Here is a 27,608-nt window from a genome sequence, read left to right as displayed (position 1 = left end):
TTTTTATTGCATACGGGTAGGGAGACAGAAGCAGTGAAAGGTAAAATAACTTGAACAAGATCTTGCTAGAAAGGAGTAAGAGGACAAGACATGAACATTCCTCCTCCCTGCCTGGGGCAGCAGAGGCTGAGCTATTGAAGCTGAGTAGAAGATGCCAGCACTTTTTAACTCCTGTTTTTGTCAGTGCCGTCTCCGTGAGCTTGAGCAAATCACCTGAGCTCCTTTTCACTGTGTGTAAGTTGGGAATACCTGCAGCCTCCATAGTAAAGCACTGTGAAACCCCTGGTCAGACAAAGTTTTAGGTCCCAAAACACAGTTGTTAACAGAACTACACCTTCTTAGCCAAAGCATCTCTCCAAAGACCCGTGTAAGACTCACCATTAGTTTATTGCAAAGAGTCATACAGAGCTGGTTTAATTCTGTTATCTTTTTTTTTTTTTTTTGTCTGTTTTTCTTTCTCTCTCTCTCTCTCTGTCTTTGGCAATGGGCAGGTGAGAAACCCCACCAATGCAGCATCTGTTGGCGCTCCTTCTCTTTAAAGGATTACTTAATCAAACACATGGTGACGCACACTGGCGTGAGGGCGTACCAGTGCAGTATCTGCAACAAGCGCTTCACCCAGAAGAGCTCCCTTAACGTGCACATGCGCCTCCACCGTGGGGAGAAGTCCTACGAGTGCTACATCTGCAAGAAGAAGTTCTCCCACAAGACCCTGCTGGAGAGGCATGTGGCTCTGCACAGTGCCACCAACGGCACGCCTGGAGCCACCGGCACCGGCGCCAGGGCTGTCCCTGCTGGGGTGGTGGCCTGCACGGAGGGGACCACGTACGTCTGCTCTGTCTGTCCAGCTAAGTTTGACCAAATCGAGCATTTCAACGACCACATGAGGATGCATGTGTCAGACGGATAAGTAGAATCTCTCTCTCTCTTTGTTATGAACAAAAAAATAGAAACAACAAAAAAAGCTATGGCACTAGAATTTAAGAAATGATTTTTGTTTCATTTTTACCTTTATTTTCCTCCTTTTTTTGGGTTCATTTCGTTTTGTTGTTTTTGTACTACATGAAGAACTGTTTTTTGCCTGCTGGTACATTACATTTCCGGAGGCTGGGTGAATAATAATTTTCCCAACCTCCCTCGGATGGTGGCCTTAAGGCCAGGTAGTGCTTCATGAGCTCCACTGGTTGGATCTCTAGCTACTGGCCTCTAAATACAACCCTTCTTTACTACAAAAACAAAAACAAAAAAAACACAAAAAAAACACAAACAAAAAAAACATAAAAAATCAAAAAACAGACAGAAAAAAATAAAAACAAACAAAAAAATTTCTTTTTTCTCACTTGTGAAGAGCACTACAAAAAAAAAAGAAACAAAACAAAATATATTACAAAATCTACAAGGCCTACTGTCGTTATAAGTACACCGCTCGCAGTGTTTCAATGGACATAATTCACAATGCTGACCGCTTTTGGACTTCACAGTATCCAGTTAGAACTGTGGAATATTTTGCTTCTGGTTGAGCAGCAACCAGAGGAAACAAGGCCCTGCTGGTTTCCACCACGTGTCTGCTTTCTCACACACATGCATCCACAAACACACGAAAGGGCTGAGGGGAGTGCAAGGCAGTGTGGCTTGGATAGTGTGGAGTCCCTGCAGGATGAGGAAAAAAGAATCAGAGGTTCCTCACCTGGATTCTGCTCCATCCCACGCTCTTTGGCTCACCCTCCCCGCTGCTTTTCCCATACCACCACCACCTTACAGCAGAAACCAAGAAGATTCAGACAACGAGCAACGGTGGCTTTTTGTAATTTATTCAGTGTCTTCGCTGAGCCCAGGGCCTCAGCACAATCAAGAGGGACTTTCACAGAAGGCAAAGAGAAACACAGAGGAAAATCAAAGATATCAGAGGTTGCAACCTATGGATCTAGGTACAAGAGAAGGGTTAGTTCCCACAATCTTTGCAAAAAAAAAATGCATCAGGATTTATTCTTGTGGAAGAAAGAGGAATAGAGGGCGGGTGGGGAGGGGAATAATTAAAAAAAGAGTTCTTGGGACTTTTTTAATTCAAAATTTTATAGAGGGGCAAAAGTGACGTTTACCAGATAGAATGCTGATTTTTTTAATATATTTACAACAGTATTTGTGTAAAAAAAAAAACAAAAAAAGTGAGATTGTTAAAAGTAATTTTTCTTTGTTTTCTTTTTTGTTTTGCGTACACTGCCACTAATATCTTCTCTTTTATTATATATATGAATATATATATAAATATATATTTTATTTTAAATTGAGACTGTTAAGGTTAGCTAACCTGCTTCCAGATAGAGGGGGGGAGGGGAGATGATCTTGATTTTTATTTTAAAAAAGAGGAAGGATGTTTCTTAATTTTCTTTTCAAGTATTATTTTTTTCACTCTCTCTCTCGTTTCTAATGGAATCAAGAATTACCTGGGTCGATGAGGGGCTCTGTGAAGTCAGCTGTGGGATTATCTATTAGAGTTTGTGCATCCTGCAGTGTGGGTTGAACTGCTACTTTGTTTTTGAATTACGTGGTTCTCTTTTGGCTCTTACCAAGGTTCTGTTGTTTCTGGTTTTGGTTCCATCTCAGAATTTATTTCTGCCGAAGGGAGGTTCCTTTTGAGAAAGATAGTTTCTTGCAACGTTCCCTTGTTTTTGAGGCTGATAGAGTTTGTAGTCTTTTTCTCTTCTTTCTTCGTTTTTGAAAATGTAATGAGTTTTGGAAGTGTGTAATAACTAGGATTTCCCTTCTTTTTGGTCACTGGACAAGAAGTAATCTGCTGTATTGTTGTCTCATCCCTGCCTTGCTCTCTAGAGAGCTTCCATATTTGTGTGGGAATCTGATCCTGCCCCTGGTAATTTGTGCTGATGCCAAAATAACTTAAAAGGTTACCATTGCAAATAATCTTCCCTTCTTCATTTGCAAAAATGTCTAACTTAAGGGCCACATCCCGCATTCTCTGCATATGCAAAGCTATGCAAGGAATGTAGGATCGGTGTGACAGATTGATTCCTGATCTGCATATACATGTTGGTGTTTTGTATTTTGTTTTATTGTGTTTGGGCTGGTGTTCTCCCTAGTTGTCTTCTGTGTATCTGTGTGAGAATTTTCCCCCAAAGCCAACTCCCAAAGTACATGGGTCCTTAGTTCAGTTGGTTCAGTGTCTGACACTGTCTTTGTCTTGCTTGAAATCCATAGCTAGGATTTGCACCAGCTGCACTCTGGACTTTATTTTTTAGGCAGAGAAGAAGCACCTAACAAAAATATGCAAAAAGAAAAAAAAATGGCTAGTTTAGCTTTTACTCGTGTCTATATTTAAATTAAGCTTTCTTAAGTTTACAAAACTTTGCTTGTGAACACTGAGCATTTCACATGAGATATTCTTTGATGCTGGACAACCTTCTAAATATTGACTCAATAGGTCTGCACATAAAATGTTGTGTGTTCTTTCCACCTGCAGCTTCTGTATCAGATGTCTGTGATTCAGCACAGGTAACCTCGTTGCTACGTTCTAGGCCCGTTCCATTACTGATTTACTATGGGCAAAAAAACTCTGACAGATACTTCACTCTCAGAATCTTTCTGTAACCTGCAAGGTATTGTTCAGCAGATCCTAAATGTCCAAGGCCTGATTCTCACTTGCACTAGACAACATAAAAAGACTTTGAGGCAAGTGCCAGAATGAATGAGCCTTTTGTGTGGTAATGTCTTTTTTTGTCGCCAGTTTCTTTGGGTAGTTCAAGGATTTTCACAAAGAATCTACACTAGTTTGGCTGGGCTAGAGGAGGAGCACAAGCTAGTTAAAAAATATTGTTTTTATAACTGCACTGGTAAAATAAATGCTGGCATGTAAACCAAGAAGTGAAAAGACTAAGCCTAAGACACAGAGAGGGAGAACTAGTATCTGCTGTGCGAAGAAACACTAAATCTGTACAGAAAATACATGTTCTAGAGACAGGGATGGGGAGGAGAGTGGGGAATGTGAAGCTATACAAAAGGATTTGAAGATGCTTCTCTGGGGAAAAGAAGTTTTTTTCTGAGATCTTTAGTGTTGAAAAGTTCGGTGTTCTCCCATATGAGGAATTAATGAATTTTACCCAGCTTAAAAATTTGTAGCTGTTCATTTGCCATCTGAGGTCTGGGGAAAAGCTGTTTAATTTGTCATTGTTAAATTTGGTCAACCACAGTCAAAATGTAGCATATTCTGGAATATGGTTCTGATACCAGAAGAGATTCCAGTACACAGGAAATAAGAATCAGGGTTTACATCCACCAAAATCCAAATACTGGTGTTTAAGTGAATTAAAAATCAGTTCTGAATGAATGAAAGGTACCATTTAAAAAGTAAACTCCTTGAAGTAAAGCTAAGGCATATAAACTGAGTTCTAAATCACTTGGACAGTTTAGGTCAAGGTCTTCACAAATACATGCCTGAAATACAACCCGATTTTATCAAACTTCCAGGCTCAAAAATTAGTGACTAGATTTTGTAAAACATGGAGCAACTTGCAGCGTGCTTGTAAATGTAGCTGAAAGTGCTCATCAGATCACTTACATTTTTTAAGTGCCCTTCTGTGAACTTAGGAGCTCACTCATAGACCCCTTTATCTTGTAAAACATCAACTTCTCTTTAATAAGGCTTCCTCCTGTCTGTAGAAATATTTATTTCCTGTGTGGAAACACCTACAATAGCTGAATGTTACAGGTATTTTCAAGCTTCATGCATTGCTACTATATTCCTTACTAGAAAGAATACCTGTAGTACACTGGTAGTCCCAATGATCTATAAACTGCTGTTGACAGTGTTTGAGTGCACCCATCTCAGTATGCTTAAGGGGTTTCCTTCAAAACACCAGGTAAAACGAGGTAGATAAGAAGGAGTGGACAGTGCCACACGTCCCTCTGATGGAGCATGCAATATCCTGCATTCCTTGAGCCCGATTCTCCCTTTCCCTAAAGCTCTCTTTATTTTGCTTTGGCAATGGAAAAGGGCATTAAGTGGGGCACAGATTCAAGCATACAAATCAAAGCCTCTCTACAAGGCAAAAGTGCAATTAGGAAGCCTTAGGTTAAATGAGAGGTAAGTGCCTTCTCTTACTGCTGCTGAGGCTGGTGAAGTCAATTGAAAAGGTAGGAATGGCCAGAGCAGACCCACCCTGTGGTCCACCTCACCCAGTGTTCGGTCTCTGACTCTGTGGCAAGGTACAGATGATTGGGAGGAAGATTAAAGACCCGTGTTGGATAATTACAAAGTAGTAAGCCTAAGAGAGAAGATTTATTATAATCCCTATGAGATATGTATCTGCTTATAACCTGAAGACATAATAATTGATGGCCTTAACTTTTTATCCCATATAAAAATTATATATTGTGGCAGATAATTCTCATTATCCTACAAAGATCTAGCTTATTAATTGCTAGGTGGCCCCAATGCTATCCTATGGAAGTGAGTTCCTCAATTTAATTACAGCCTTGTAGAAATGATTCATTTTCTGGTTAAATTTGTTGCTGTTCATTGAAGCACCCTTGTTCTTGTATTACATGGAAGAATAAATCAGAGGACCAAAATTTGTCTTCTCTTGCCCATTCCCCTGCAGTCTGCCTCTCTTTGGGAAATCTGAATCCACAAGGAATGCAGGACCACAAGGTCAGTGGCTGCTGGTCAGGAAGGAGAGAACGGCAAGTGAATGTGTGTGTGTGTGTGTGTGTGTCTCGTGTGTGTGTGCACAAATGAGGTTCTCCTACAAGATCTCTTCCAGAGGCACAGAAAGTACAACTTGTACATAATGACATAATGGGAAAGTAACGGGAGAGTACACTAGCCTTTAGAAATTTTAATATATGAGCATTTTGAGCTGGTCACTCCTCTCATAAAACACGTAGTAATAGTCTCTCATAAGGGAAATAGAGCTGTTCTGTAGGAGCTGCTCTGGGGACACTTTCTCAACAACTGTCTTGCTCCCACTAGGCCTATGTCTGGCCCATGCTGTCAGATACTTTCAAAATTAGCCCAAATTCACAGTAAGCTAACAGGGAGAAGTATCATTTAATTCACTCTCTAAGAGAATAAGATTTCCCTTTGCTCTAAGATCAAAGAGGCCAAGTGATACCCATTTTTCTTCTTCTGATTTCTTTTTCATCCAAAGAAGAGTTGAGTAATAACCCACATACCATCAGCCTCCTCAACTCTTATTCACCCCAAACTGACTGATTTCAGTGAACCTTGAGCTAGTTGATTAATTCTGCATCATTAACATGGTGGAGGAACAAATCTCTCGCCTTTAGTGTTATACTAGCATGTCCTGGCTTTCTTAGTAAAGAAAACAAATCCCGTAAGTTGAGGGCACAAAACATACTCTTTGTGGGAGCGTTGAATCCAATCCAAAAACAGAAACACCCAAACCATTTCAAACATAACCAGACCTCCAGTATGCTTATGCCTGTGACCTTTTAGACAGTTTTACGTAAAGGTGATCTTACAGCTCTCACTGCTCAAGATGACTTGCCACTCAAAAAGAAGTATAATATCAATTTAGTACCTGGTGACTGTTCTGTCAAGGAAAACTAGACCTTGGTAATCGAGCCCTTTCAACTCAGTATCCAGCTCCTCTGAGCTATTGAAATAAACCTGACAGAAATGAATCAGCAGGTAGCCCAACTGAAACAGCATCTCGTCTGCCTAAAGCTAAATAGCTACTTTTCACATTCCCCGATTTGTTGGTACACTGGCTGTGAAAATTCCTGAAGGAGGTGTAACGTGATGAGAACTCGGCTCTGAGAGGTTCTGAGCCTCCTCAGATCCCAAGAGGCTTGTAACTCAGTAGGATTTAGCCCCTAAGTGATCACAACTCTGCTGCAAAAAGACTTAGGATAGAATCTACAGCTAATGTGTTAAATCTGAGTTTATAAATGGAGCCTGATATGAATGAGTTTATAAATGGAGTCCTGAGTTTATAAGTGGAATGAAAACCCTTCCCAGTATTTGAGTAACAAAAAAAAAAAAAAAAATCAGGTGGGAAAGACTTCCAGAGGGGTAGAGACCAAATATTTATGACATGTCCAATAAGATTTAAGTATCAGAAGGTGGCCTGATGCTCGATTCATGTCCATCAGCGGCTTGCTCTGGCCATGCAAAGTCAGTTATACTGCAGTTAACCTTCTTGTTTGTCCTGCTAGAAGTAGTACATAAGGTTTCGGTTAACTTCCTTTAGAGCGATCCAGTTCATCTCAGCAGGAGCAAAGGAGTCCCCGTATTTTGACAGATGGCTAAGGTGGGAAATTTGGAGAAAAATTAAGGTGAAATAGTTTGAAGAATATGCATATACTCTAATTCAGACAAAGCAAAAAGTTGTGTTATGTTTTCCTTAGTGTAGAACAGACAAATAGGATCCACAAGTGTGACACTGACAGAGAGATGACCTATCTCAGAACAGAAATGCTTCACTCATAGACCTATTGTTGTAAAATGCAAAGGAGAATCTTTGTTTAATTTTTCTGAGAAAAAATGTAAATAAGAAAAAAGCTGTGTTAGGTAATAGTATAAATCCACCTAATTATTCCCAGTGCTGATAACTAATCAACTAGATCAGTGCCTCTAGGAGCAGAGAAAATGTTATGCATTTAATGTTTCTATTCCTAATCCCCCTCCTACTGGATCAGGAGTAGCTTAGATGAAAACAGTGGAGTTACACAAGTGCAAAATTTGTGGTGAATGAAAGAATTATTTCCCTGTACGTCTGTGGATACCTGGACATGCCGCCTCTCTGAGTTTAAGTTTATCATTACTAGGATAGTGTTAGATAATTTTGGTTTAAAATTTATATTTTCAGTGGAAAAAAAATACAGTTAAATATAAATAGATTTCTTTTTCATGATTTATTTAGGAATGGTGCTTGTTTCTTTTTGCACTTAAGCCTCAGCAGCAGTGCTTTCTCCCGAGACATTACAAGAGTCCAAGTTTAGGAGAAGCAGAGTTGACTCGTCTACTGTAAATAAGGTAAATCAGTAACCTGGACGTGTGATATGCTTTAAGTTGCTCTTCATGTTGCAGTTGGTAATTCCAATAAAGATTTTTCTAGGTTTGTTATAAAATACAAGGAATCAAATGCATCCTAACCATAATTCTAACAAAGTCATGTCAGGAGAAGAATTAGTCATGTTTTTTTAAATGCCTGTTTCCCCTAGAATTATCTATAAAAACTTTTAAAATAATAACAAGACACTGACTCAAGATACACAGAACTTTGCTAGTGTTACATGAATCTTCTGATAGTATCTCATGGTCACAGTTTCCACTGCCTAAGTCTACTTCACTAACAGATGGCCTTTCCCTGCAGTCAGTGAACTGAGATTTTGTGCACAAGCACAAATGCCCAAGGAAAACTCTTAATGTTTCCCCCAGGAATATTTAGCATAACAAATGCTTGACTGTCAGTAGCTCTTGTGACCTCTGCAGCCCTTTGAGCAGAACTCTGCAATACATGCAGCAAGTAAGTTGAAATAGGAAGAAAAAAAAAAAAAAGGAGAGTAACTGAGGTAAGCAGGCCAGGAAGGTCTTCCAAACACTCTGTTAACTTGGACTTTAACCCCTCCAATTTACACATTTGTCCCTAACTATTTTTTAAAAAGCAAAAAGCAGTGAAATACTTCTTTTGGAAATGAATACACTTCAGCCTCAAATACAATTGCTGTCTTAAAACACATGCATCTGAGCAGTATGGAGTGTACTTATGTTTTGTATCTGTAGCAAAGTTTCATCTAAAACATTCCTTTCATTCAAAATGCATTATATTGTGTTTTCCTGTTTGAAGGGGTAGGGGAGGAGTAAAGAAATATTAGTGACACATAGTGGTCTCTTTACATTGCTTCTCAGCTGTTTCTTACCTTCTGTTACAGCTGCAGGTTTGGTCCTCTTCCAAAGTGATCTCCTTTATATTGGGTTGGTTGGCATTAGATCCCTGTAAAATACTGAAGGATAAATCCTGTTTCTAAACCAAATTAATATTATGAGGGCAAGGCTGTGTGATTTGACTACTGACTCCAGCCTCACCCATGCCAGTAAAATAAATTCATGTGAGAGAAATCCAGTGAAAAGCTGTTTTCCATTTGCAAATCCCGTTCTTAATTTCTATCAGTGCAATCTGTAGTAGCACTTTTGGGATTGTGTGCACACACTGGAAATAAATGTAGGCACTTTGATTGTTTTCCTATGATTTACTTTAAGAAAACTAAAGAAGCACCAATATCCCATCATGTGTGAGAACTGTCCACTTCAGCCCATAGGTGTATTCACGTTTCCACTCTTCATTGCAGACTTAAGCTCTCCTTGTGAAGTTTCACACCCAGTCGTGCAACCACACCCCAAGCATCTCTAGTAAATGATCTGTCAGGTTGGGCTCAGGTACAGCAGTAGCCCCTATGCTTTCATAAGGTCCCCACTGGGACTTACCCTGCTGGAAAAACTGGTAGCAATGTAGCAATGTATTTACTGCTTTAGGTGTTTTCCTGGCAGAACGGCACACTTCATGCGTTTGACTTGGTGATTTTTGCCACATTCAGCAGTCACACAACACTTGAGGAAGTGCGGAGCTTGGTTAGATACTCGCTGTTGTGCACAGCTGTCCCATTCTGCAATGTCCTGTTCTTAAAAAACAGACAGGTATGTTTCTGAGGTCTATATATGTAACTAGGCACCTATTTCATTTCACTCCTTTTTGCCACCTGGATATTACCGACTTCTTTTCTGACACTTATAAAGACCCCTAAAAATACCCCCAACATATTCTGTTTGACTAGAGAGGAGCATCACATTCAGGAAGCAGGACTACAGTCACAGAAGTGCCCTGAAATACATCACAGCTTTTCTCTTCTCACTCACCCACGAAGTCTTTTCTTTGGTTCTCATTTGTCACACAGTCTGATGGTATCTATGGGATCTTCAAACAAAACTAAATTATATGGCCTCTGTGTGTGTGCGCATGCTGACAGATGTGAGTACATATGTGTATGTGTGCGTGTGTAGGTAGGTAGCTAGCTAGCTCTGGCTTTACAGATTCCTAATTGGGTATGGAGACACACATGGATCAGGGAAGGGTTTAAATAAAACAAGGGTTACAACATGAACTGTGGAGCATTGGCACAAACCTGTAGCACGCTACTTTAACAATATGCATGTACACATATATTCACCAAACACATCTGGTTGGCCAAATGCCCTTAACTGAACATTTGCCGAAATAAAACATTTACCCTCATTCAAAACTTGACTCCCAGACCTGGTCCAGCGTGTTTTTGTGAGTGCCTCTCAGAGCCTTGCATGGTCTTTCAGCCACAACATACATAAAAGAGTGCTGCTCAGCAGGCTTCACCAGCAGAAGGGACATCCAGGGGACTGACAGCTCTCAAGCTATACTCTTGAGTTCAGTCACTCATTTCCACTGAATTTCATCATGTTCACCTGACAGGGGAATCAAATGCAAACAATGTAATCCAACTTGCCTCTTTGCTCCCCTTAAAAAGGACAGTAAAAAAATTACCAAGTCATTAAACAGTTAGCAACGCAGTGTATTGATACGTACAGGCTCTAAAATAATCTCTTGTATCCAGAGCCCTATCAAACAGCTCTTTCCCCACCTCATGTACTCTGCAATATGTTGGCTATGAATATCTTTACAAGTAGTAAAAACAATGTAGGCAGAATGTGCAGTCTCTAACAATTAACTTTCTCTCCCGTGGTGTTTGCCAAAATCCTTTCAGGAACATCTTTAGTGTGTCTAGAAGACTGGTAGATTGTCAGGAGAAGAAGGCATTGGTTGGTGAGAGCATTCAGCATGTAATCCACGAGAACTGTGGGATTTCTGGAACTCATTTTGCTCTCATTTCGTTAGCGGGATGAATCAGTATGTTTAGCTACAGCTGCCTATTTTGGTATCGTGTTGGCCCTGAAGTAGCTTTTTATTCTTTTCACTCTGGAGTTCTTTTGTCGTCGTCACAGAAAGGGTAACTGATGATTTTATTTTATTTTTTCCTTTCATTTTCTCATACAAAGTTGAGTAAATGTTATTCCTCTTCTTATATTGGTGGCATTTCCCTTCCCCTTTTGAGTAAGACGATAAATGCAACGATTTTGGCTGGTTGATTTTGGGGTGAGGTTTTTATTTTGGTTTGGGGTTTTTCTTTGGTTTAATGTACATTGTCTCTCTATAGTCAAAATGTCTGTGACTGTAACAGTACGTATTTCTTTTACTGGAGAAAATAGACTTTTTGGTTTTTGTTAACAGTACTAGTGACTTTGTGGAAAATGACAAGTTGCTATTTAGATCTGCTTAGTTAAGTACAGTACACTACAATACAGTATTTCTGAAAGCTAGAACATACAGTACACAATATATATAGCAATTCTATATCAATATATATACATAGTATAATCATTTAACTTTTGCATCTGCCTATGATCATAGAGGAATTATTTTTCACATGTATCATTCACAACCCAATCAACTGCTGCAGCTATTTGAAGCATTTAACAATCATTATTACAGCTCTAGTGTGCTTTTTCATATTATTGGCTTCTTTATTGTCTTTACAAGTATTTTTTCAGGCTTTTTAAAAATTTCTATGTAGCGAGATGTAGGAAAGTAATTTTTTTTAAGAAAAGGTAAAACAGTATTAGGCTCTACAAAAAGTTAGATATTGTTCCCTGCTATCCCTTTCATATCAGAAGAACAATAAGTCAAAACAATTAAGATTATCTATTAGCTCTCCTCAAAGATGTCCTGTTGTTTCATTTGTAAAAGTGTATGTCAGACTTTCCTCTTCCATTACTACTAGCCTTGGAGAAAGATGCCGCAAGAGATCTTTCACTCTTTCCAAGATCTGTTTCTTCAAAGTCTTAAGGTTTCCTAAAATTCTTCCCTGCACTTAGAAGAATATATATTATTCTTTTTTACAGTCATTCTGAATGTGGCCAGTGGATTTTGACAGGAATTGGATACAAAAAACCTCTATCCACCACTATTAATATCACAATTAGGTCTTTCCTTATCCACTTGATCCTCCCTTTTTCAAATGACAACAAACTTCCGTAAGTCGGAGTTTCAGTTCAAAAGTTTTCCAAGGTGAGTGTTGCCTTTATCATCTTCCAGTTGGTTCTGAACTTTGAGTCAGACCCATTAGGATTTCATTGTCAACACAGAGCTACTGAAAAAAATGTCACTAGGGATATGTCAACATCTAGATCCAAAGAGCCCAGAGGAAGCTGATGGATGCCCAGACCTTGTGGCTTGGGGTGTTCTTTCTGTGTTCTCATCTTGTAACAGATTGCTCAGGCAGTGAGTCCACATCAAAACTTCGTACGAGTCCAGACTTATGAAAGCTTGGGAATGTATGGTTGCTTTTCTGATTCAGGTACATCTCAGCTGACCTTCATTCCTTTGGTCAATAACATATCACTCGTAAATGACAATGTGCAAAATCAAGTGGATGAGGGTTGTGGAGGAGGTATTAATTGTATCTCATTTCTTCTAACTGTAAAGACTGGAAGAAATAAGAGATGGTCACATCAATTACAAACTGTGCTTTCATTGAGAATGAGTAAATCCATATCACTGCAAATCAGTAAACTTAAAAGTGATTTTGGAGTGGGAAGAGAGGGAAAGAGTTAACTATTCCACCTCTTGGGATAATAAAATGAGAACTTCAAGCGTGGGAATCATCAAGTGCTGGCATTTCTTACAGACTCCTGTCATCTGCCATTTGCACTTATGTGGAGGCCACTACCACAACATTTTTTCTTTCTACTTGCAGTTTAAAAGTCACGGTCTTCCAGTAGTGATTTCTAAGTCTGGCTTATCTTTATTCTCTGTATATCCATTTCTGAGGGAAGGAAGAGACTACTAATTTGCCCTGTTACATAAAGGATGATTTTTCACCCTTTAAGCCAAAAAGGTGCCATTTCCCAAATTAATTCCAGTTAGCTGCTGCAACAGAGTGCTGATTCAGTGGTCCACAATTTCTGACCATGGTCTTTGCCTTTTCCTTTGAGTGCTAAATCATACATATTTTAGTAGAGAGTGTTCTCACTTCACTGAGAATGCCTGCTCATTTAAATGGCTGCATACCCATTCCACGCTTCCCCTGCTAATCCTTTGTAAGGTTCAGTAATTCATTTAGGATAATTACTAGTTAATACGTTTCTTGATTTAACTTCCTTGTTGCCTTTTATTTTTCCTAATGCTTTTTTTAAGCACCTCAGTTCATTTTGCATCTTATACAGTTTACAGTTTATATTTTTAGGCTAAGAAGTGGTTTTACAAACAGGATGGTACCAAACAGGTAGATTATCCACACTAGAGATTGTACTTTTAGAATGCAGTGTGTACAGATACAATTGCCTAAGGGAAAGTGAAACTAACAAAATAATCGGCTGGTGAACACTATTTTAACATACCTTTAACATAAACGACAGTCAGTCATTTGTGAATCCAGAAATCTTGCTTTTTTGAACATGTATCCTTTCTTTTTCATTCTCTGAAGATACACTAGTCTTGAGAATTGTGTTGTTCTAAGAAACTCATTTCATATGTGCATATTTTCTGCTTTTCTGAGGAGACAGAAAACAGAAAGTGATACTGGCTTTGCAGTTTTATAGAATCTTGCATTGGAGACTTTCCTTGAATGATACAAACATCAAGGGAAGGCCCTGTCCAAGTATTAGCTTTATTCTAGTATATGGTTTTCATTATTTCTTTTGTTTTCCATCTCCTCGTTGACCGAGCAGACCTCCTGGGCTAATGCAAGCCATGGTCTCATGTTTCTGTAGTTGACAGCATTTGTATTCAGCTCCCTTTTGCACTTCTTTTCTGTTTTGTACAGCTTTTGAGGAACACAACATTTGAAGTAGGTAACACTGTCACCACGAGAGGGAGAACCTTGTACTAAGAGAATGTTGCTCTGTGCTACTGTGCAGGGACAGAAAGGGATTTTAAAGCTCTTCACTGCAAGGTTGAACAAGAGGAGAGTCCCCCCACTTTGGGGGTGCTTGCACCAAAGACTGGGGGGCTCCCAGGAAAGAGGAGTGTTTGAACTCCATACAAGAGACTTGCTCATCATCCACACCACTTAGAGGAAAAGACTGAATCTTCAGCATCTGCTGCTGCTCTTTCTTTTTCATGTATGACTATCTTTAGTTTTTAAAAAGGTATAGTTTCTATTTATTGAGGGAAGAGATGTCAATCTTTCAGTTATTGGTGTCAGAACTAAACTTGTTCGCAAGCATCTTCAACAAGTTTCATTGTCTTTTGGGGTGCCCTGTTTCCTTTGTTGTAATGATGGGATGTAGGTCAGACTGCTGTGAAATTCTGATGAATCTTTTAAATCTTTGATTTATTCCCAGTTCCACATATGCTGAGTATTCAGTCCCCTGGATCCTTGCTCCAAAGTTCAGATTCAAAGAAGTTCTTACAAGGAAATGAAGCAGAAAATTGGTGGTTTCCCCTAAGTTCCACCCATAATCAGCTTTTGTTGCCAAACATAAGATAAATAGGCTGCTCAGCTCAGGAAGGATGTACTGCATAACCTTTCTTGTCAGCACCAGTGAGGTCGATGCTTAATCCTGAAAACTGGTCGGACCAATACTCACTGGGCTAAATTCTCCAGGCGTGACTCGTAATCTTTTGTTGACTTCAGTGCATCTTCTAAGACAGGGAAAGCATATATAGTCCTACAGAAAGTCATAGTCCTAAGAACTAGTTTCATATACATCCATTAAGATGTCACAGGACCGCTCCCGCTAATTTAGCATGTTTCTGCCCAAAATTTTTATCCTTCGTAAAACTGACCTAAGATTTGATTTCATTCCACTGGACAGATTTTACCTGTGTTAAGGGCTCTGTGATTAAATAGTCTCTCCTTTTTGCTGGGAGGCTTAAAAATTCAGAAGGCTGCTTCCCATTGAACAAGACATGGGACTCTTTTTGTCCAGAGAGAGGTAAATAGTAGCGTATTTATCTTCAGTAATTAAATAGTGAGCCACAACAGCTAGTATATACGTATATGAAACACAGCAATTGCTTTTCCCTAATTTACAACCTTGCTACATCACTTTTCTATTACCAAAACAATGTAAAAGCATTTGGGGAGTAAATGACAGCTATGACCCAGTGTCATTGCAGCAGTGATATTTGGAGTTATTTGATTCTAGGTTTCTGACTACTTTACCCAGAAGCTCTCTAGCCATACCTTTTCTGTAATCATGTGGGTAAAATAAAGTTGCTTCTTTGTAACATCTGATTATATAACCCCAAATTCAGAGTATACATCAAGCTTTTCTTTAGACTTTTTTTTTTTTTTTAAAAACATGCAGGATATATGCAGGAGAATGGATTGGAAACCACGTAGTCTGGCATGAGCTTAGCATTTCAGCAAGCAGATTGGATACCCTCAAAGTACAGCCAGCTGAACAGCAAGAAAATTCATTGCTGATGATTAGAGAGGCAAAATTGATATTCACGGACTTTACAGAAAAGCTAGAAAGCTTTATCAGTTTTGTGTCTTGTGTATGCTTTGACATGGGACACACTGCTGTAGCTATGCACCCAGACAGAGTGTGTTTAGATGCTGGCCCCTTGCCATGCCTAGCAATTCGATTACAGTCTCTATTTTTTATGGTAGGCTCATTGCTAAAGACAAACAGCAAAAGTCCTTATGGGCTGGCATTTTTCTAGTTTGGAGGTGGATATTCAGGGTCCCTGCACCCTTATTTAGATTCCTTCTCTTAGGCTTCTCCCTTATTTCTGTGCATTTGAAAGCCCGTTAATCTTTTCTGCACTAGAATGAAACAGAGTGTATCTGTGTGTCTGGAGTCGAGGGCACAGTTCTTCTACCTTTGCAAGACAAAGAAAAAGGAGGAACCTGTTTCTCATATATTCTTTGGTTTATTTGTTGGTATTTGCTTTTGTTTACATACTTGGTTGGCTGCAGTCTTCAACAAAGGATCGGGAATAGGAGAAAAGAGAGAAGGCATGAGAAAGCATGTGCTTAGGCCTAGATGAAGCATCATGCAATATACTCTGTGTACCATGCAATTGCAGAGAGGTTCATATAGCAGCAGCGGAATTGCCCTAATGTGTTCCTCTTTCTATACATTTCCCTTTCTTGCTCCTCCGTCCCTGTTGTGGCCTCTTACACAATTTTAGTGGTTTCCCACAGTCCTTTCTCGTTGTTATGAGGGTTAGATGGAAGCTCTTGTGGCTGTCCATACTGAACTTAATCTCCAAACCAGTGAGTATCCCAAGGCCTTTATTGTGTTTTCCCAAGTGATATCTTAATGAGTGGCAAGCCCCGGCAGATGTTTTATTTTGTTAAAACAGGTCAGTTGACATGGGGAGGTATGGGCTAATTGGGATTCAGTAACCTACTTGCCTTTGTTACTAGCAAGCTTTATTTTGTTTGTCTTATGTGTTTTCATTTTTAGGTACGTAAGATCTTATATGCCTGTCATTAATAATTCCTGCTTTTCCCACCATAGTCCTAGAAGGGCTATGAAAAAAAAAATCCTATATATATATTGCTTGTGTATTTGAAGGGTGAGGGAGGGAGTTGTCCACGCACGTGTGTCTCTGCGTGAGAGGGAGAAAACTGAAGTTAGTGTTGATCTGTCCATTTGTTTTAGGGTGGCCACAAAGAGCTGCCATGTTGAAGAGTTGATTGCACTACAGAACCTTAGCTTGGGCACTGTTAAAATAAGGACTGTATATTGGGAACAGGGAAGCTTTTTAGGTTTTTTATCCACACTTACACATGCCCTTTGCAAGGTGTACCCTTGCAAAGTTCGCATCTGACAAGTTTGTGTAAAACCACTACTGACCTTTTTTGCTGTATCCATTTAGTTCTCTCTTCTTTCTGCAGCCCCCAGACAATGACTTGTCTCCTTTCCATTTTCAGTTGTTCAGCTTATTAAATTTTCAATAAATGTCCTGTCTACTAACGAGATCTCTACATTGAGCAGGAGGAGGAGAGAAAATAAGGCATGTGAAAGTGTGGCTGGGAGACTGCAAATCCCCCCTTGTTTTGGGGCATTCGTGTACTTTTACTGAAAGCTGATTTCTTGGGGATTGGGTGGGGTGGGGAGGGAGTTTGTGCTTTTTTGGTCTGGATAAGGCTTTTTATTTTTGCACTAAGTATGACTGCACTGCACTGCATTGCACTACTGAAATGTATTTACATGTGGTGGGATTGGAAGGGGCCAATTAAGCAGGAAGGGAGAAGAGAAAGGGATGGGCACAGAAAACAGGATGTATCTTAAACTTGACCAGGTTGGAAGAGAACTGAGATTACCTTTACTTTAAGCAACTAGTCAGACACTGAGATAGCTGTATTGGATAGCTTCTGTAAAATAATAATAATAATAATAAAGTAACAAAAGCACTATAATGGAAACAGAAGAGGCATCACAGGTTTCAGGGTGCTACAGATCTTTTCCCCACTTTTCCTAGAGAGTGTTCTTTGCGGCTGTGAGAGCATTAAGAGAACTGCTTAGCACAAAACCAGAGTAAGGCTTCAACATGAAGATACCAATTCCTAGTTCAAAATCTGCTCAAAACCTGCCTTGTCAGATCGGATCTCCTCAGAGATGTTTGACTGTAATCAGTATCCCTTGGGTGTAAGCGTGATCTCTCAGCTCAAGAAGTGAAGCCACAAAGCAGGCTTACCAAAGGGGAAGGTCACTGAAAATAAATAAATAAATAAAGCACTTCTTTCAAAGGCTGTTATGGGGACGGTGCAATAAACAGTCATTCTGAACACTCTATTGAAAATGTTCCAGTCAAGCCTTTGGGGGCAGAGGGAACAGGAGGGATGTGGACAAGGAAGGGCGATGTGGAATTCAGTACAATAAAGAATATTCCTGCTTGGGCAAAGGTGCTCTCCGGCATTTTTAGATCTTCAGTCTGATTTCTCTCCTCAAAGAAATAGTCAAGCATTACAAAGGCTTTTGGCTGGAACCAAACAGAATCCTAAGCTGGAAAATATTTTACAGTCATGATGCATGTTGGCCTATACCTTGATCATTGACTTCGTAACAAGCATAATATGAGAAAAAAAGAAAACAACAGTAATTTGCAGCAAGGTCCATCTCTGCTGTAGCTCTTTGTGGTCTAAAAATTATCAAAAGTTTGTGTTGAATCTCTTCAGTAAGACTATAGTTCCAACTTCTGCCAGAAGGCAGATTAGAGTCGTGAAGAATGCTCTGTGTAGCAGCTAGGAGAAGAGTGTAACACAGGAGTGCATCTGCTTTGGGTCTGCAGTATAGGGACTACCTGTCTGATGTGCACGGAGGTTTCATGAGCATAAGGGGGGAGATTCCAATTCCTAAGGAAAGCCTACAGTAATTGGGTGTTCAGAGGCCTATTCACACCCTGAATTTCTCCTGAGGCCTGAAGCTAAGACCTTTTGGCTCCATTAGTACCAGGGAGTGGGCAGTGGTACAGACCTTATGCAGACCTGCACAGTGCAAAGCTGGTTTTGCTGGTCGGTCTGTTGGACTGCCTCGTTTGAGAAAAGTATGAACAACTAGAGGAGAAGAGGATCTGGAACCAAAAGAGACTTTGGAGATAAGGATATGCTTGTCTGGGAAACTCTAAGATTTCCACTCTTAGTCACATTTCATCCATCGTGGCTTGGAAGTACTGGAAGAGAAGAACTGGAGATATCCCTCTGAGGTAGTGTTAGGTGAACTACTGAATGACTCTTCCCGTGAGAGCAGGCAGGGCGGTCTCTTTCTGAGCCATCTGCAGGACTCCTGTAAGATGAATACCACTGGAAGGCCATCTTCTAGTAATGTGGCAGTGGATGCCCAGCAAAAGCACAGTTCGTTTGAGAGCCAGCATAATACAGTGGCAGGAGAGCACATTTAGTTTAAGTGGCATTTGCTTCTGTAAGAGTAGTGACGGCTACGGAGTCATGATATGGGAGGAAATCAAGTCTGTCTACTGAAGTTAATTTGGGTTATGAGCCAATATCCCCCATTTTTGTTTAGGTGAGTTTTGTTTTGTTTTGTCATTTAAGGCAGCTGCATATATTGCTACTGTCAGAGTAGATTTGCATTGTCAAAGAGGAGTAGTGGACTGCTCCAGAAAAAAGTGAAGCTGAGGGTTTACTGAGCCTGCTGTGTCCAGAGTGCCTTTCCTGCTGTGGTGAAATAAAGAACTTCTGTAGTTTGAGCTGTTCTGGCTGACTGATTGCTGCATATTCCTCCCTTGTGGTGTGACCCGCTGTCAGCCGTATTTGGACAAGGAGAGGAACACTGCATGCTTGCAATGCTGTGATAAGATGCCATTTGCACTAGTTTTTTAAAAAGTACTGCAAACCTGGAAAAGAGGGCTTTGAGCCATGCTCCCAAATGGGGTTTGAATTCTGCCTGTTTAAACCTGATTCCAGCTGACTCAGTTTCAACAAAAGCGGTCTAGCCCATGTAGAGAAGAACCAAACCATTTCAGAAAGCCACATTCCAGCCTCTGTTCCCGCTCGGTTACAGTGCTCAGCCAGATCAGTTCCTGGACGTAAGTGCGATTGTAGAGTTTTAAATGGCTCTTAAATAGGTTGTTCCTTTTTACATGGTCAGTTTGAAACTAGTTTGACTGGAACTGCATTTAAATATAGCACAAACTCAATTTTTTCAGCATGGTACTAAAGCCCTGTGTGGACAGTGCTTGACTGAGAAACCAAGGATAACTTGAGGTTTATTTTAAGAAGCCAAAACATATGTTGCTGATTAGAGATGCCACATAACTTAATGCCCTATTTTTTTCTCCAGATGGAGAAATACTAACTTCCATAATTCTCCTCCATTTGACATCCTGCTTCGTTGTTGCACCTTTTCTCTTGAATGAAGAACACTTTGGCCAGTGGGCTAGATCCAAACCAGAACTTCCCTTTACTGTTTGATCATCTTCTTTCTGTATGTTCCTTTCCTAGACGTTGACAAGCACTACTGAGGATCAGCTTGAGTATTTGCTGGGACTGTGTGGCGTAGTTATAGTTCAATAAGATGCTAGTGATGTTTTCAACTCTACCGTAGCTCTATAGCTTACCCTTGAAGAGAATGTTGTTTCAGAAGTTCCAATGGAGAAAAAAAAAAAAAGGAGATGCCAGGAACCGTGATGGAGCTTCAGTCACAGTGCTATGGCTGTGTTTGTAGGGAACACATTTCTGGTGGCTGGTGATGCTGACATTTACAAAGGCAATTCTGTAGCAATAGAGAATGTATGCTTTCTCATCCCTGCTGAACTTAGAGAATTTATGCTAGCAGAATGATCCCAGACTATCCTGTTAGAGTTCATCATGGTTTCCCTGATGGAGAAGGCTAAGCAATCTGTCACATCACCTTAGGCAGTCTGAATTTGCTTCTAGACTACTTCCAAATGGCCTGCCAGCCAGGTGCCCTCCCTGATTGATCCCAGTTTCACACTGGCTGGTGGCTTGCCGAATCAGCCAAGGTGACCAAGACATAGCCTTGGCCCTAGCTAGGAGCCTTTCGCCTTTCCTTTTCCTTTTGGTTTTCCATCAAACCAGGAGTGCAATTAGTGGTGAGTAGGTGGCCGGTCAGCTGTTGCTCCAGGTGACAAGAATGGCAAAGCCACATGGCAAATTCAGCTACTGTTGTCCCTCAGGACACCCATAAAGGCAAGAGACCGGACTCTGGTTGCTGGTGTAGTTCCAGGCCTACAGCTTCTGCTCCTTGCCCCCCCAAACTTGTTTTGTTCAACCATGCTGTTGCCCTTGAATATGCTTTGTGTGTGAAAAACTGATTGCAGTTGTTCTGTTGTCTGTTTTCTCTCTTCTGCATCATGGATGTGGCACCAACTTACTCTCACAATGAGCTTGGGTGTTGTTTTGCTGTTATTATTAACATGTAATTCTACTGTAGACCAAAAAATATGAAAAGGAAAAAAATCAGTTTCAAGACGTAAAAGACCAGTGAGTGAAAGGTGAAAAATTTAGGAAACAAAGGTGTAAGAGAAGCAGTGGTTAACTGTGTTAAGTTAGAAATCTCAGAATAGCCTTACCTATTTCTTAACCAATGCTTACCAATCATCCAGTAGCAGGGATAGATAGCTTTGTTGGCTCATTCATCCTTGTATCCTAATATATATATATATTTTATTTTTGTTTCTTTGGTATTGCTGTTGCACATCATGTTGTCTTTTATAATGCCTGATTTTATTGTATTGTACTTTATCAATCTGTTTTGTTTTTGTTTTCCTTTTGAAGGATGGGATAAATAATGTTTCCTTTTTGTTTTGAATTTTTGAGAAAAAAAATGCACTGGAAGTAAACACAAACACATTTTGCCGTTTGAAAAAAAAAATGGAAAACACACAGCCACGCAGTGGAAAAGGCTAAGAAAAAGCTCCTCTCTTCTTCCTTATTGTGGAAGCATCTTCTATCAGATATGCTAGAAAGAAAACAATCAATCTCAAACAAAGGAAGAGAGAAGCCTCTTTGATTCTAGCTCTGCTACCTGGAGTATTTGAGCGCAGTGTTTTGCAGGGCTGGGCTCCTAAATGGCCAACAGTCATAAAATCCAGAACCACATGGGGCAAAATTCATCCCTGGTGCAAGCAGATGTAATTGCAATGAAGTCAAAAGAGGTATACAAAGGATGGATTTAGCCACATGCATGCAAGATACAGCTGCCTTCCCTGTAGTACCTAAGTCCCCACTGCTAGATTTTATTGATGTGGAAATGGCTGGTCTTTTGGCTGTGTTAATCGCATAATACCCATCGAACATTGTTTGAGGTAGGCAAAACACTTTCCCACTGAATAAATCAGTTCTGGATGCACCTTTGCATGACACCTTTTGCCTACCAGCTTTCAGCTGTTACCCACTCCCAGCCGCGAACTGATCCGATCTAACTCTGGTTGAAGAGCCTGCCTTTGCCAGAAAATGGACTTGACTATTAAGCGTAGTAAAACTTCTGCGTATTTAACTACTATAACCCAGAGATGGCCCTTGCACTTTTAAGGCATATGGAAACATCCTCTCTGTCTTTCAAAATGGCTACGGTTCTTTTGCGAGTAAAATGCCACAGACACACACACACACAAAAAAAAATCTGGGGGCTCGTTGCCCCAAATCCTTCCCGTCTCTTTCTGTGTTTGGCAGTGTCCTGCCCCCCTAGTGCCTGCTCACCTGAGTACAGCGGGACAGATGCATGTGTTGAGATGAATGCAAAGAGCACGCATTTTAAAAGGCAGATGATTTTCCTGTTATGCCAGCATCTTTGAATTCCCATATCAGCTGATGGTTTTTCCTAGCCTGACGGCTTTCAGTCAGTTGTTGAAACATTGGCTTTCGCTGTTTTGTTTTCTAAGGAGGGAATGTGGGGTGGGGAGAATAATGTGTTGTTGTTTGTAACTTCACAGTCCTGATAGTTGGTTTGTATCTTCCATATTTTATGCAAAAACAGACATTATAAGTCAATAAATAATTGTGCCCTAGGTTGAAAGTTAAGTGTTCAGGAAAGGAAAAAAATGGTTGGCATTTTTCTACATTTTTGTGAAGACTCTTTTGGAAAGGAAGGGTACATATTTTTGTTGTGTAGTATTTTCTATTTTTGAATGCATTTTCTTGGTACAAGACTGTTTTGTGGAATTTTTTTTTCTTTTTGGTGAACACATTATTTAAAAAAAAAAAAGAAAAGAAAGAAAAAACTAATTGAAAAGTTTGCCCTTAAGGATATGCTGCAGTTTTGAGGTTTAAAATAAAAAATAATAAAAAAAAAAAACCATTCAAGGCGCGTGTTAAAAGTTGGGGGATTGTATTGTTGGGAGTTTTTTTGTAATTGTTACAAGAAGAAGTTTGTAGCCACTGCTGTTTATTTTGTTTCAGATGAGTAAGTAAAGGGATTGTTCTTGTGTTATTCTTTTTTTTAAAAAAAAAAAAGTTATTTATGAAATGTCACAAACACTGGACTGTGAGTTTGTGTGGAAGCATTTTACCACCCTGTGTCTTCATAGAGCTGTTGGTGATCCTACTTCTCATTACTCTGTCTCACGATTTCCTGAGCAAATTTGGGTCGAAAAGTGGGAGGGGGAGAAGTAAAAGAGAAACTGAATGCATTTTTGAGGCAGAAACTCGGGGGAAAAACACAAAACAGTGTTTTGGAATCCCAAACCCGCTCCGTCAGCTCTACTTCTTCTCCCATCTACCACAGGAACGCAAAGGGCTTGCACTCACTGGTGGAGAAAGAAAACTTGTGGTATGTAGACGTGGCAATGTGCAAGGGGCTAAGTGACTGAGAGCCGCGATGCTCATAAGGACCTCTGTAAATGACATCCCAGTTTCTCAGTCAACAGCTCCCCTGGCATGCCCATTATCAGGCCAGAGGCTTTTGGGACAGCCTCACTAACCCAACCAAAACCTGGAGGGTGGTTCTCCCTTTTCATGTGCCAAGCGAGCTCTTTTGGCACGCCACCAGTGGGCACGAACAGCAGGGAGCACTGCTCAGTGCGATCGCTGGCTGTTGATCTGAGGAGAAGTAGAGACTGGAGGTGACCAAAGAGGTGTGTGGTGCTCTCAGTTTTGAGGAACAAGCTTAAAAACGATTGGAGAAGCAATGCTTCAGGCATTCGTGGGACCAGAGAAAAGGGAAAGGGGAAGACACCAACAGCCATAACAAAAACTGGAGATATGTAACTGGGCTACATACTAGACCAACCAGACTCTTTTCCTTCCTGGACAATAATGCAGCCAAATCTTGAGACTGTCAAGCAGACAGAAAGCTGAATGTGGCCTTCATTTCTCCTGCCTTTCCTTTTTATTCTCCCTCTTCCTTTGCCCTGAGATTTCTTCTCAGTGCGCATCCGCTCTGCTGAGCACTTCTTTTGCCCTCCACCTAAACTGCCCTTGCTTTCGAAATGTGGGTTCAGTCAGGACTGAGTAAAATCATGTGCCTTCTTTTTCCCCTTTTGTAATTATACCGACCTCCTCCCCTTCCCCAACTTAGACGTGCGAGAGAGGCAGGAGGAGGCTGCTTAGGAGTGCTACTTGTCTACAGGCGTCTGGCAAAACACTGAGGTGGTGGTGAGGGGAAGGGGAGTGGAGAGACAGTTTTCAGCTCCTTCCCCTTTCCACACGTAGCAGGTCTTCCCAAGGAGACACCCTCCACCACCACCTCCTCAGATGGCCCTCTCTCCTACCATCAGTCCCAGTGGGCATGGGATGGCTTTTCTCCTCGATTCCTATCCCGGCTGAGCGAAGCACTCTGCTGGAATTCATGTCATTTGCAAGCAGTTACGCTGACGAGACAAATGCAGTTTGTGGCCTTATCGAGATGACTTTTAAACCACTAAAAAAAAAAAAAAAAGAAAAGGCAACTCAATTTCTGCCCAAGGTTTGTGTCACTTCTAAAAACCCAGTCCGTACCAGTTCAGACTCCTTAAATCTCAGTCCATTTTAAGGATGGTGGGTAAACTGACCGGCCGAGCACTTAAATGCTAGAGTGTCTGGTCTCGTGCTTTCTTTGCTATAATCCCTACTGTCTGCTTGCTTTTCTTACTTTCTCTATATTCTCTGCTTTACGAGGCAGCCCTAGCGTTTGGTAAAAGGTGAGAGGAGCCAGTGGGATCCTGGCTCAGGAAAAGTAGTTGACGGCTCATTTTCAGTGTTTTAGCAGGAGAAGGATATGCCAGCTGCCACAGCAAATGCATATTACGATGGGCTGACCGTGGCATTTTTAGGGCCAATAAACCCCACCCAATTACCGGAACATGTCTTATTCCCGGGTCAAAACCATGGAGAGAAAATAGCGCTTTGGCATACTGGAGAAGCAGCCTGCAGTGCACAGGACAAAAGATCCGCAGCCAGCTGCCCCTCGTCCTCTCTGCGGACTTGACCGTGGCACGGTCGGTGTCCCTGACCCCACGGAGGAGGCCAGCAGCACTGCAGGGGCTTTTCTGATTTTAAGAATCCATGCTAAAGCAGCCCCCAAATAGTGCCCATCTGGCAGGGTGAAGGTCTACCCGTGCTGTTCTCCTGACACGCGGGTTTTCCAGGTCACCCTTTAACAAATCCACCTGTAAAAGCTGCACACGCCTGGGTGGTGGGAATGCAAAGTCCCCTTTGCACTTCCATAAAGAGATAATAAATGAAAATGCTGTGGATGGGGGACTGGAAATCTATTCTGTAGGTTAGGCTCTAGAGACAGGGAGGAGCAGCCGGGGAACGATGGGTTTATCTCCCCCTCCCCATTAATGGTGTGCACGTATACACAGAGGCGTATTCCTAGCAACCTTTGGTGCTGATGATGGACTTCAGATATTTGTCCAAGGCCTACTTTTGACACTCTATACATGTAGACTAAAAACTACATCACATGCAATATTTCCAAAAAAAAAAAAAAATAGGAGGGAGAGGGAGGAAAGCAGTGCGGGCAGTCGGGATTGTTAGGGTTGGATTATTTTGCATCTTTTGTAAAACTGTAAATTCAACAGTGCCTTATTCCTAATAGATGCTGGCACTTGGGGGACACACGCATGAAAGTATCGATGAAAGCCAGAACTAGGGAGAGTCAGACGCATAAAACAGAGGTCAGTAATCATCGTAATGGGAGCTGTATTGGGAATGACACAGCTATGTCAGAACTGAAAACCGCTCAAATATTCAAGCTCTAAAGCAATTTCCCTTCCACCACCTCCTGCCTTCCCTCCTTGCCAATGGTGCTGCCCAAGAATAGCTGCCTACACTGAGGCCTGTCACTGCCCCATTTGCTTTTGGCATTGTTGAGTCCAAGGAGTTTAGCATAGTCAAGCTTTCCACCGCTACAGTGTTTTCCACGGGGTATGTGAATGCCAGTTGTTTTGCTTTAAATGCACTTTAAAAAAAAAATCAAATCAAAGCTCCAGACTGTTTCAAATACATAGGGGAAGCTAGTGCATATGTGTTTGAACCCAGTTCACTTTATCTCCAGTTAAAATGTACTCCATGCAGTGTGTATGTATAGAACAATGTGTATGCATACGAACACACACGTCAACCTTAAATATCAGCAGACTAACCTTTCTCCTTAAGCTCATGAAACCAGATGCTACACAAACACAGCAGCAGCAGAGGAATTAACGGTTGGGCTCTTGAAACAGATCACAAAAAATAAAAGCAACTACTTGGTCCTTTCTGTATGTTCAATAATTACAGAAGGAATTGGGTTGTAACCGGAATAAAAAGGAACGGTGCTAACTGAGTGAATGGGCAAAACCAACAAAAACAAAAACAAAAACTCAGCCCAATAACGCGGTTTGACTTTAACACTAATTCTCACATTGGGTTGTTTTGTTATGGTTTTTTTGTTTTGTTTTATATGGGAAAAAAAGAATTGCATCTAAACTGATCCACCCGCAAAAGAAAAAAGCAAACGAAATGAAATACATCCTGCCCTGAGGAAGCTCTTGTTTATGGAGGATGTCAGAAGTCTCAAAACTCTCGGCCTTGCTCTCACGTACCACATGCTCAATCAGTCCTTTTTTTAAAATGTCTGAAACTGAGAAAAAAAAAAAAAAAAAAAAACTTTTTGAAGCACCTTACGTGGCTTCCCATTCCAGGAGTGGGAGCCACCTTTTTTTCTTTGAGCACCTTACTGATGTGTTAATGCTATCTGCTGTCTTTTTGTTGCCCGTTGGCTGAGCGGCTGGCTGTCAGCACCTACACGCAAGCGTGCGGGGGCGAGGGCACCTTCCCATTCCCGTGGCTTCGGCTGGGACCCAGGAGGAAATTTCTTGGTTTCATTCGCTCTGTTTCGCAGAAGGGGTAAGAGGGGAAAAAGAAAACAACCACACGCTCGTGTGTGTGTGTGTGTGTGTAACAAAATGGGGCGCTTTCATCCCGGGGACAAAGAAACTCCCAGCAGCCAGAGCCAAGCGAATGGGAAACGGCACCCAGGGCTGAATCCCGGGGTCTTTACACCGATGGCCTTGCCTGAATAGAGACCCACGGATCCGGCCCTGGAGAGCTCCAGGAGGAGCCGGGTCTGTGCCCGGACCGCCGCGTGCTGCCGCGGTCGCTTGCGTTGTTGCACGCCCGCCCGTCCGCACACCCACGCACGCGCACCGCTATACAGACATCTCTCGAGAAACATGGTTTGTGACGATGTGAAGAGCAGGTCAACAGTTTTGAGGGGTTAAGTTCCTTTTTTTTCTCTCATTATACTCTGTAAATGGTATGTCAGTTATCAAAAACAAGCAAATAGAAAATTGTTAAAAAAAAAAAAAACCTTGCATACGCCTTTTCTATCAAGTGCTTTAAAATATAGAATAAATACACACATCCTGCCAGTTTTTTCTTACAGTGAGAGTATCCTTACCTGCCATTTAATATTAGCCTCGTATTTTTCTCACGTATATTTACCTGTGACTTGTATTTGTTATTTAAAACAGGAAAAAAAATAAAAAAAGAAAATTAACTGTAGCGCTTCATTATACTATATTATTATTATTATTATTGTGACATTTTGGAATACTGTGAAGTTTTATCTCTTGCATATACTTTATACGGAAGTATTACGCCTTAAAAAAATACGGAAATAAATTTTACAAGGTTTC

General features: G+C 40.9%; 1 protein-coding gene across 46 annotated transcripts in view; it reads left to right on the top strand.

The window, feature by feature from the left end:
* Positions 1 to 27,608, top strand: part of ZBTB20 (zinc finger and BTB domain containing 20) — a 480,501-nt gene extending 452,893 nt beyond the window's left edge. For all 46 annotated transcript variants that reach the window (XM_067003602.1, XM_067003560.1, XM_067003692.1 and 43 more), the window contains one exon: positions 492 to 27,608. In XM_067003602.1, coding sequence (XP_066859703.1) covers positions 492 to 910 — 419 coding nt within the window. In that variant the 3' untranslated portion in view covers positions 911 to 27,608. The remainder of the gene's footprint in view (positions 1 to 491) is intronic.

This window comes from Anser cygnoides, chromosome 1, assembly GCF_040182565.1.
Source record: "Anser cygnoides isolate HZ-2024a breed goose chromosome 1, Taihu_goose_T2T_genome, whole genome shotgun sequence".
Lineage (NCBI taxonomy): Eukaryota > Metazoa > Chordata > Aves > Anseriformes > Anatidae > Anser > Anser cygnoides.
The sequence above is the reverse complement of the archived record's forward strand: the minus strand, read 5'-3'. Positions and strand labels throughout refer to the sequence as shown.